Source organism: Lactuca sativa, chromosome 2 (genome assembly GCF_002870075.4).
Source record: "Lactuca sativa cultivar Salinas chromosome 2, Lsat_Salinas_v11, whole genome shotgun sequence".
Taxonomy (NCBI): domain Eukaryota; kingdom Viridiplantae; phylum Streptophyta; class Magnoliopsida; order Asterales; family Asteraceae; genus Lactuca; species Lactuca sativa.
In genome coordinates, this window is record NC_056624.2 from 182,305,550 (window position 1) to 182,317,026 (window position 11,477).

Here is an 11,477-nt window from a genome sequence, read left to right on the forward strand (position 1 = left end):
TTGTAGAGAACAAAAAATCATGAATTTTGGTATATTTAAAATCATTTTCCGATAAAAATAGCTTCTTAAAAATTAAAAAAAAAAAACGAAAAAACAATGTTTTTGTATATATTAAGGTAATGATTAGCATAGTTTAAGGAAACATGTTTTGTTGGAAAACACATATCTATTCCTTTCCAATTTCTGTTGATACGACGGAGGCTTTTGCGACAAAAATAAATGAGTGACTGAGAATGATTCCCCCATTCTCAACCTTTTTTTTCTCAATTGAACCCTCCTATATATATATATATATATATATATATATATATATATATATATATATATATATATATATATATATTAGAAAATAGGGGATGAATAGATTGCTTGGATTCTCTGAAATTCGTGATTCGCTATCAAATTAAAGTATTTCGATGGTACATGTCGAAAACTCAATTGAATGAAATTCAGAGAATGAAATCTGAGAATGTATGTGAAAATGTTCTTCAAGATATATCAGAAAAATGACCAAAAAACGGATATATCATTCCTGTCTGAAAACTGTCAATAGACAGTTACAAACTGTCATAAAACTACCAAACCTGTCATTAAACGGATCTCAGGGAAAAAACGGTCAACTTTCTAAAATTGGATTTTCGATCCCAGCCAGGGGCTGCCGCCCCTAGGACCCTGCTCCCAGAGGCGCTGCCCCCGACCCCCGACCCCCGTTCGTTTAGGGGTTTCGCCCCTAAATAACAATGTACTTTGAATCTTGAAAAACTTGAACAAGTGTGCACTCCTACACCATCCTAACATGTTCAATATTCAACAAGATCATTTTTGGTCAACAAATTTAATCCTATTACACTTAAATAATATTGATGATATAAAATCACCAACAATATATATATATATATATATATATATATATATATATATATATATATATATATATATATATATATATATATGTATGTATAGAGTTAGGTTCAAATGTTTTCAATATCTATTGTGTGCCTGTATGATTGATTCTGGACCAATCATTTTAGTTATTTTAAGAAAGTAATTAATGTTTATTAAATGTTGAAGATGTAATTAATACCTATTATATCTTCAACAATTAATATGCATTAATTACTTTATTAAAATAACTAAAATGATTGGTCCAGAATCAGTCATACATGCACACAATAGATAGTGAAAACAAACTAATTTAACCCTATATATATATATATATATATATATATATATATATATATATATATATATATATATATATATATATATATATATATATATATATATATATATATATATATATATATATATATATATAAGACTAAGGCCAAGGGCCCGATGACTAAAGGATACAACAGTGGCCTAGATATTTGAGAAAATATACAAACATATACATATAATATATAAAGGGTATTGGTCATGTATTTTAGTAAATCGAGTGCTTATTTTATTTTATTAATTTAAAATATGTTTGGACCGGTTTTGGTTAGAGGTGATTAGCCCAAGCTACATGGTATGGATAAGAATTTGTTAATAAACAAGTCCCCATTGAAGAAATTCTTTGTAGATAGACTTACAAAAAAAAAGTTCATAGAGAGTTCAGATGCTATTTAGTGCAGATTTGATAAAAAGTCTTTATATGTTCAACTTTTTACTTGAAATGTCATGATATTAAAAAAAAAATAGAAAAACCGCTCATAGTTTATAAATTTTTTATGAAAACTTATTTACCTAGGATATCATGTTATATATACTTAAATTACAAGAACACAATTCATTTTTATCACAGTCAAGAACGGTCCACTCTAAAACAACCCAATCTTTTTATGTTTTATAATGATCATAAATTATATGTAAATATTTCTAAGTAATGATTTACATAAAAAAAACCAAATTATCATTAGCTTTTTTTGTTAAAAAAATGATAATGAGTTTTCAAATAAAAACAGATTTGTTTTTCTGATATCTACCTTAATATTTATAAGATAGGTTCTAAGGAATAATACTATTTTTATCTATGCTATCAATCTAATATTATATAATATGTATTTTTAGTTTAAATAATAATAATAATAATATATTTATAGATTTTTTTCCATGAAGCACAATGTATATTTGTATTTGTTAACATATACATTTGGAGAAAATACAACCACCATCTGCCAGCTTTACCTACACTCTTCCTTACCTAACCCTCAAACCCCACCAACCCTTGAGACTTTCTTATACTTGATTGGGTGGATTTAATCTACATTTTTCTTTCTCCATCCTCGCCACCTATTCTCAGTTCTCGTCTCTTTCAACTCAAAAATGGAGGCCACCAAGCTATTGGGATCCCAATTGTTTCCTGCCATGTCCGCCATTTCATCGTCAAAATCTCCCAAGTTTGCCCTTCCAATGTGGAAAAATTGCAACTTTCAGGTTTCCATTTCAGGGTTTCCAAACAATGGCTCCCAATTCCAATCAATTCAGCCCTCTGCATCCCTCGGGTACCCTTCCAATCCAAGACCCAAAAAAAAAATTTAATTTTTTTGTAATTTGTTTTATATAAATCACTTTTTACTCTGCTCGTGTTACGAGATCCTTTATTGCCTTATACTCTTCTATGGTTTGTTTCAAGACTTGATCACCGTTGTGTCAAAAAGCAGTTGTGATTTATGCCTCGATTTTAAGCTAGCGAAACCCGTTTTAGATGACTTGACACTTTGTAGCGAAAATCATGTATTATGCGATGAATCTTCCCTTCAAGTTTTAGTTTTATATGATTTTGTTTTCGTGTAGAATGAAGAATCCGACTAGAATAGACGAAAGTGAGATCTATACTCTTGACGGAATAAGAAGTTCTCTAATTCGACAAGAGGATAGCATTATATTTAGCCTTGTGGAAAGAGCTCAATATTGTTACAATGAGGATACATACGACCCCAAAGCTTTCTTCATGGATGGTTTCCAGGGCTCATTGGTCGAGTTCATGGTCCAAGAAACCGAAAAGATTCATGCCAAGGTAAGTCTATGAAAAATCAAATGATTATATATAAGAATTAAGATAAAATTTCTGACTGATTCCGAAACAGGTTGGGAGATACAAGAACCCTGACGAGCATCCCTTTTTCCCTAACGACTTGCCTGAACCTATGTTGCCACCATTGCAGTACCCACAGGTAAAAATTTCATCTTTATTCGTGTTTTAGGATCTAAACGATGACAGTTTCTTGATATGTATGTATATATAGGTGTTGCATCCTAGTGCAGATTCAATCAATATCAATCGCAAAATATGGGATATGTATTTTAAAGATCTTCTTCCTAGACTCGTCAAGAAAGGAAACGATGGTAATTGTGGATCAACTGCAACCTGCGACACCATTTGCTTGCAGGTAATAACCAGTGCAACTTCTCATCTTTTTCATCACAATTCACAAATGACTCTAAACCTTCTAATTTCCTGAAATTGTATACGCAGGCCCTCTCTAAACGGATCCACTACGGTAAATTTGTAGCAGAAGCAAAGTTTCGAGCTTCACCAGATGATTACGAAGCTGCCATTAAAACACAAGTAAGGATTCTCTCATCTGTGTACAAATCTTTCGCGTCAATTGCTTTCCGTTGTATGAAAATGGTTTCAAATTTATGGAATTTATTGATTATGTGTGCAGGATCGCGGGAAACTGATGGATTTGTTGACATATCCGATTGTGGAGGAGGCGATTAAGAAAAGGGTAGAAACAAAAGCGAAGACTTACGGGCAAGTGGTTGACGTGAAAGATTCACCGGAGCCGGTGTACAAAATAAACCCAAGCTTAGTTGCAGATCTTTATGGGGATTGGATTATGCCCTTGACTAAACAAGTTCAGGTCGAGTATTTGTTGAGAAGACTTGATTGAACCATGGAATTTAAGGTATTTTACACGATCAATGTCATGGTGCTTCTGGAAGTTTCAATCCACATGATATCTGTTGTCTATTGTGTGTTATAGGGATCAAAGTTATGGATATACGATGGTGAGATAATAATAAAGAGATAGTAATTTAGTAAACGTCATTGTGTAGAAAACTATACAAATGTTTAAACTGAAGCATGTGTTGGATACCGGTTCTAAAGTTTGTAAATCATTTATGTTGGTTAGGTCGATTAAGAATGGCAATTTACGATTTCATTAATGTGATTCTTATTGTTATGAAATGGTTGGTTTTCTTTGTTTATTAGCACCACGTTTGACTCTTGATTCATTTAATGTAATCCTAGTAATTGTTTAAACATACACATATTGCTATATCACATAGATATCATATTTGAAATGAAGAGAAATTATTGACATAATGTTTTTTATTTAGTATACTTTTGGGAAACAATTTATTAGTGCATTGTGTTTCTTATTAATGCATAGTTTAATGAGAGAGTTGAATGATGTGGTATGTATATGTTATTTTGACATTCAATGAATATGAAGTTCAATGGCCAATGGGAAAAAAAAAACATTATAACTATTAAATATATATTCTATTGAACTCTATTGAATTCAATGCATTGTAGGAAAATTAATGTAGAGTTGTATAGTAAGTAAAATGATGATGTGTCAATCTATTAAACTCTAGTAAATATAATGTATTATGGATGCCCTAAGGCATAGTAGGGGTTTTAGATGATATGGATGCGGTGTGGCATGTGGGTGTGAAGGTAATGGTTACAGAAAGTGTTAGTTTCGTCTATAGAATCAAGGAAAGTGTGTGAGGGAGGGTTATTAGGTGTCATAGAGTCGTAAGGAAAGACGATTTCATTGAAGGTAAGATGTCTCGATATGATGATTTTAGTGGTGGCAATGTTGATGCATCTATATCCGCAATGATGGAGTATTTAAGGAAGATACAAGGGGTGGTTCGTGGTGCAAATTTGTCAGGGTGCTAATATGTGGGTATCAAAGACATCTATTGCAGTTTGCAGATGACTATAGATGGGTTATCAAACGTTTTGATTCGAATCGGTTAGACGTGACATTTTACTAAACCCAATAAAAGCCTTATCAAACCACTTGGGTTATGGTGATTTGGTAAGGCATGTGGAAGATATGGTGGATAACCTATTGATCCATGTTCAAATCCTAGCACTACTAAGCCCTTGTGGCCATGGAGGTTCGTCTGCAGTGACTCCATGGCATGAGGCAAAGCCTCATGTTTGCAACGGGGGATTAGTCGGTGCGCGAAAGCTGGCCCGGAAACCCTCGTTAGGGAAGTTCCCTTTCCAAAAAAAAAAAAATAATAAGACTTAAGTCTTAAAATATTACTTTGATCCACGAACCTATTTATTTGCAACTAGCAATGGATGTTTTAGTTATTTTTCAAATATTAGACAAATATATATATATATATATATATATATATATATATATATATATATATATATATATATATATATATATATATATAGAGAGAGAGAGAGAGAGAGAGAGAGAGAGAGGTAGGTTCAAATGTTTTTCACATCTATTGTGTGCTAGAATGCACCAATAGAAATTTAGTATTAATTATATATATATATATATATATATATATATATATATATATATATATATATTAAATGTTATCCATACTTATAACTCATTTTTATGGAAACTAATTAAATTCGTCATTAATGTCAACAATAATATTCTTTCAGAATAAATTCATATCTAGAAGAATGAGAGTGTATTGCAGCAGAATGAGAGTGTATTCTAGTAGAATACACTCTTATTTTCATATTTCATACAACTTTATTGTATTTTAAGTGGTTAAATCTTGAAACAAAGTACGAACTCATATATAAAAACCTAGATGCAAATTTATTCTGAAAGAATGTTATTGCTGGCATTAACGACGGGTTTAACTAGTTTCCATAAAAAGAAAATTATAATTATGAATATCATTTAATATACATATAATTATGGAAATTATTTAATATCTATAATTATTTAATTAAATAATTATTTAATTTACTAAATTTCTATTGGTGCATTCTAACACAATAAATGTAAAAAACAAAATAACCTAGTCTTATATATATATATATATATATATATATATATATATATATATATATATATATATATATATATATATATATATATATATATATATATATATATAACAAAATATATTTTTCAATATACATCAAAGTATATTATAAGTATTTTATTATGTGTCCTTTACATCATGTGGTGGTTCAAAACCTACCAAAATTGTTTACACATATTTATTCCGTTGTAAATATGAACCACATAAATGGATGCATATTTTTAGTACTTCCTTCGATACTGTACTATTATTTTTTAATACATTTATTACAAGCTTTTTCAGACTTTATTATATATATTTATTTTAGTTATAAATCAATTTTGAAGTACTATTTTTCTCGATAGACACAATATAATATTATTTATATGGAGTTTTTGTGAAATTGACTTTTTGAGGCCAATTTACACCTACTTGATATTGATACTCTTTTGAATTTGATACTTTGCCACTAGTTTTCCATTTGCTGTTTTAACTTTAAATTTGCTTTTTGGGCTACATTGGCCCATGACCCGAAAGACAACCCGAAAAGTATTCTTTCTATTTCTGACACTCAATTTGTGGCATAAATAGAAACGAGAGGTCTGGAAGAAACTCGAATTTGTCAGTCTCAGTACTTTCGCATACGGAAGCAGAATGAGAATCAGCCGCAGTAGCAGGTGGTCGACGGCGGTCGGAGTGCTGTTTTGCGCCGTGGTTATGGTGATGTTGCCGGATGTCTCTGCCAAACGATTCATCGTCGGAGGAAATATGGGCTGGACTTCCAACGTCAACTACACTCTTTGGGCAGGAAACCAAACTTTCTACCTCGGCGATTGGCTCTGTAAGTAACACATGTGCATATAATACACTCAGATCTACTCTTATATGCTTCTCGATATATCTTAATTACTATCTGTTCCCCTTCATCATGCATATATTTATCATTTATCAGTAATTTTGAAGCTAATTAAGCTGGATATTCAGCAGAATTCGTGTTATTCTCTTGGACTAATTGTATATAATTTGAAATAAACGAATACGTAATGTTTGTGATCATGATTATTTCAGTGCATTAGTGATTGATTTACTGTGTTTGTTAGGTAATTGATATGTTAACAGCATTCTGTCGGCTGTCGCCATACTTGTGCTCATTTCCGGATTATAGAATGTTGATTTGGAACTTGATAACTCTTTTAAATTTAATCCTTTAGAAAATTCATTAAAATATCAACATTAGTATAATTAATTAACAAAATAATTGAATATTTAATTTATTTCAAAAACAACTTTTAAATAGTATCAATAGTTCAATACAACATTAAGATTACATTAATCTATCATTTTTTCTCTTCTAAATCGGCTCTAACTCTCTACTTTTCCTAACATGTATGCACAAATTTATGTTTCAGATTTACATTTTTACAATAAGGAGACTTATTAAACAAGGGTATCATTTTTTAGAAATCAAAGATAAATGTACAACTTAATAATGAAAATATTGTTATTAAATTATTATATAAAACTTAAATTTAAATTCAATTTACTCATAAGTTATTTATTTTTCTAATATACAAATCTATCTATAAATTAAGATAATAAACCAATTTAATAAATTATATAATAAATCAATCATGTTAAAGGATAATATTTTCCATTTGTAGTAAGACCCACAATACTACTGATATGGTCATATATATGGCTTTGCAAATAGGCTTTCATACTTGAAAAGAAAAGGTGTTGACCTTTATTTGAGAGGTTGGTATAAATGGCCTTAGGCTCAAGTTATTGTTTTTTTTTAATTTATAACGAGACCCACAATAAAGACATCATCTTGCAAAGAGGCTTTAATATTTAGAAAAGGGTGTTTCCAGAATTGTTTTTAAAATAAGTAACAACCTTTTTATTCTTTCATTCCTAATTAACTATATAAAAAAAAAAAAAAAAAAAGATTTCTAATACATACTTCGTTTTGGTTCCTGTTATAGATTTTGTGTATGACAGGAACCAAAACGATGTACTGGAAGTCAACAAAACAAACTACGAAACATGCAATGCTGAGCACCCGCTTCACAATTACACCACGGGAGCAGGAAGAGATGTGGTGCCACTCAATGTGACACGTGATTATTACTTCATTAGCAGCAAAGGGTTTTGCTATGGAGGCATGAAACTACATGTACACGTCATCAATTTGCCACCACCACAAGCAGCAACTGTAAAAAGCCATTCCTCGAGATTTACTGCTGTTAAAAACCAGCTTTTTATATCCTTGGTGGTCGCTGTTGCTGCCATTTGGGATACTTAAATGAAATCCTACAGAATGGGTAAATGGTAATTTTGGTTTTCGTTAAAATTTATTGTTCAGTAATGTGCTAAAGTGAAAGAAGAAATTAACTTTTATTTTAAACTATATCATGCTTGAATTTCACTTCTGTGGAATATGTTGTAATATTCGAAGTATATATATATATATATATATATATATATATATATATATATATATATATATATATATATATATATATATATATATTGATTTGTAAATGGTTTGTGTAACATTTTTCTTTGGCTCTTTCTCAATCTTGTTTAGCGTTTCTTAAGTGGCCCAAATCCCATTTTTATAGTTTAAGGGTTTTCATATAAAAATAGTGGCCAAGAGCCCAAGATTGACATATTGAAACTTTAGGTTCCTTTTTTCAAAAGCAAAATCTATTATATATTAACTTGTATACTTTATAAACATTTTGCTATTTTATACGGAATCCAGATAACAATGAAATGTCATGGACAAGTTTGAATTGATTAAGACAGTTTACCCTCATACTACTAGATTATTTATGTGGAGGCGATTATATCAACATGTACTCGAGGTTCACAAAACCAGGCCTTAATCATGTCCAACACAAGGTTCATACCTAGATTCAAATTCAACTTATTACCTAGTGGCGAAATAAAAACCCAGGCCTTGACCCTTAATCATGTACAGACATCTATTGGACTTGTATCCAAGAAGTGAAGAAGTGGCTAAGAGTAACCAACAATTTGTTTATGTTTTCTTTATACGAGGGGTGAAAAGTTGGTTTGGTTTGATTCAGTTTGAAAACCGTGAAAACCATATATTAAGGTTAAAATAAAATCCAAAGTTTCAAATATAAATATATAAAGTTTCAAACATAAAATATAAAATCCAAACATCAAAAAAGGAAGTTCCAAACCAAATGAAAATAAATGGTTTAAAATATATTGTAGAACAATTTATATTATAAATTAGTTAAGGAGTAATAGAAACATACTTCAAAACCATAATCACACACACTTTTCGATAAAAGTTAACTTTTCGGAGATGGTAGGCGTATAAAACCAAGAAAAGCAACATTTTTCTTTATTCAATCTTGAAAAACAATCACTTATCTAATAGCTAAAGTAGACATCAATGAAAAGAAATGATCTATTTAGTTAATTTTTGGATCGGTAGTCCTTTTTATCAAAGTTTCCTTGCATTTTTTGTCCCTCCACAAATTGGAAAGACTAAAATACGGTTAATATATTTATTTTTCATGTTTTTTTATAACTATTTTATCATAAATAAATAAAGAAAATCTCTCTCTCTCTCTCTCTCTCTCTCTCTCTCTCTCTCTCTCTCTCTCTCTCTCTCTCTCTCTCTCTCTCTCTCCTGGCGAGCAAACAAACTAACACATTAAAAATAGTAAAGCCTGCTGATGTGCCTCCGGTTTCGTCCTCCATATTAGCAAAGTTGAGTAACTTCTTCTAACAGTGGATTACCGAGAATCAATCACAAACTCGTAAGCCAGTTGTCTGGGGAGGGGCCTCGGAACAACTCTCTGACGATTAACAACGTAAATTTTCAAAACAAATTTTTCATTTTCAAAACCATCATTTTTCACAAAATAACATCAACGTATTGTTTCAAATGTATTTATCACAAATCACATCTCCCCAGAATCCAAAACATAAACTCCTCAAGTGTGTAAGGATCATGTCGGCGCCTTCCCGCGCTCATCACTGGTACCTGAAACACATCACACAACAACTGTAAGCATAAATGCTTAGTGAGTTCTAGGGATGAGCGTAGGCGGGTACCCGCCTCATTTGGCGAGAACCGGAACCGGCGGTTCCTAGAAAGTTAGAACCGGAACCGGAACCGGTCTAAGCAGTTCTTCAATTTTTGGAACCAGTCCTGGAACCGGCGGTTCCGGTTCCGGGAGCGGGTAACCCGGTTACATCAACGTTATTAAAAATTTTCAATAAAACCACAATTTATTTCGGTCGGAATCAAATAAATTCGGAACAAAAACGGAAAAAATCGGACCAATATTTTCTAAATCGGTCAAAATAGCGCACGCATATATTCATACTATATATATATATATATATATATATATATATATATATATATATATATATATATATATATATATATATATATATAAACCGGTTCCGGCGGGTACCCAGCGGGTAGCGGTTCCTAAAAAATGAGAACCGGAACCGGAACCACTTAAGGCGGTTCCGTAACTTTAGGAACCGGAACCGGAACCGCTTAAGGCGGTTCCAGTTTTGGAACCGGCAGTTCCAAGGCGGTTCCGGTTCCGAAAGCGGGTACCCGGTTCTGATGCTCATCCCTAGTGAGTTCCCCAAAATACCACATACAACACATACGCCACTCAAGGCTATAATACGACCCTCCGGTCGATGTGTCTCAGCGGGACCCTCCAGTCCCGTAGCTCGTTGGACCCTCTGGTCCCGTCATAGCTCGTTGGGCCCTCCGGCCCTGTCTGTATCGTTTGACCCTTCGGTTCGGTTTATAACAACATACAACATACACATAACACATAACACATAATCTCATACATAACACATAAGACCCTCTGGTCTACACAATATATCACTCTAGGTAACTATAGTGAGAAGACTCACCTCGATGTCTCGGTAAACATCTGTCTCGGAATAAATGTGATCTAGCCTCCGCCTAATCACACAAAGTAATACACTCATAAATACAACTGCACTCAACCCTAAAGGTCAACAAGGTCAACGGTCAACTTTGACCGGACTCGGCGAGTGCACTAGGGTGACTCGGCGAGTCTATACATGTCCACTGACTCTCTTGGATCCTCTCTTGACACGCCGAGTACTTCTCTGACTCGATGAGTTCCACCTGGCATGAATCGCGGGGCCACGACGACTCAACTCACCGAGTCTCAAGTACAACTCGGCGAGTTCCGGCTTGACTCAGTCCTCCCGACTCTCCCAGACTCACTGAGTCGTCCCCTCAACTCGACAAGACCACTCGCTGAGTGGTTACGGACAAACTTCATGCTACTCGCCGAGTCTGTTCTTCAGACTCGGCGAGTTCATGCCATGCATAAACTCAAACTCACTTCTGAGGTCAGATCTGTTCCATACAATCATAGATCTGGCCTCCCCAAGTATGA

The 11,477-nt window shown here is 32.6% G+C and overlaps 2 protein-coding genes across 2 annotated transcripts; both read left to right on the top strand.

Moving 5' to 3' along the window:
• The first annotated feature begins 2,204 nt into the window (after positions 1-2,204).
• On the top strand, positions 2,205-4,203 carry LOC111920056 (chorismate mutase 1, chloroplastic). Its single transcript, XM_023915631.3, has 7 exons — positions 2,205-2,489; positions 2,782-3,004; positions 3,075-3,161; positions 3,234-3,377; positions 3,464-3,556; positions 3,657-3,899; positions 3,978-4,203. Exons 1-6 carry the CDS (start codon positions 2,311-2,313, stop codon positions 3,882-3,884), a joined length of 954 nt encoding a protein of 317 aa, XP_023771399.1. The 5' UTR covers positions 2,205-2,310; the 3' UTR covers positions 3,885-3,899; positions 3,978-4,203.
• Positions 4,204-6,610: 2,407 nt separating this feature from the next.
• LOC111920055 (lamin-like protein) lies at positions 6,611-8,456 on the top strand. Its single transcript, XM_023915629.3, has 2 exons — positions 6,611-6,865; positions 8,010-8,456. Exons 1-2 carry the CDS (start codon positions 6,679-6,681, stop codon positions 8,327-8,329), a joined length of 507 nt encoding a protein of 168 aa, XP_023771397.1. The 5' UTR covers positions 6,611-6,678; the 3' UTR covers positions 8,330-8,456.
• The last annotated feature ends 3,021 nt before the right edge of the window (positions 8,457-11,477 follow it).

What these genes read in the sequence shown, in the direction of transcription:
- LOC111920056 (XM_023915631.3), top strand. Translation starts at nt 2,311, where the DNA reads ATGGAGGCCACCAAGCTATTGGGATCCCAATTGTTTCCTGCCATGTCC. An exon ending in CCGAAAAGATTCATGCCAAG is followed by an intron (nt 3,005 to 3,074) that starts GTAAGTCTATGA and finishes ATTCCGAAACAG; the next exon opens with GTTGGGAGATACAAGAACCC. An exon ending in GCGACACCATTTGCTTGCAG is followed by an intron (nt 3,378 to 3,463) that starts GTAATAACCAGT and finishes TTGTATACGCAG; the next exon opens with GCCCTCTCTAAACGGATCCA.
- LOC111920055 (XM_023915629.3), top strand. Translation starts at nt 6,679, where the DNA reads ATGAGAATCAGCCGCAGTAGCAGGTGGTCGACGGCGGTCGGAGTGCTG. An exon ending in CTACCTCGGCGATTGGCTCT is followed by an intron (nt 6,866 to 8,009) that starts GTAAGTAACACA and finishes TTCCTGTTATAG; the next exon opens with ATTTTGTGTATGACAGGAAC.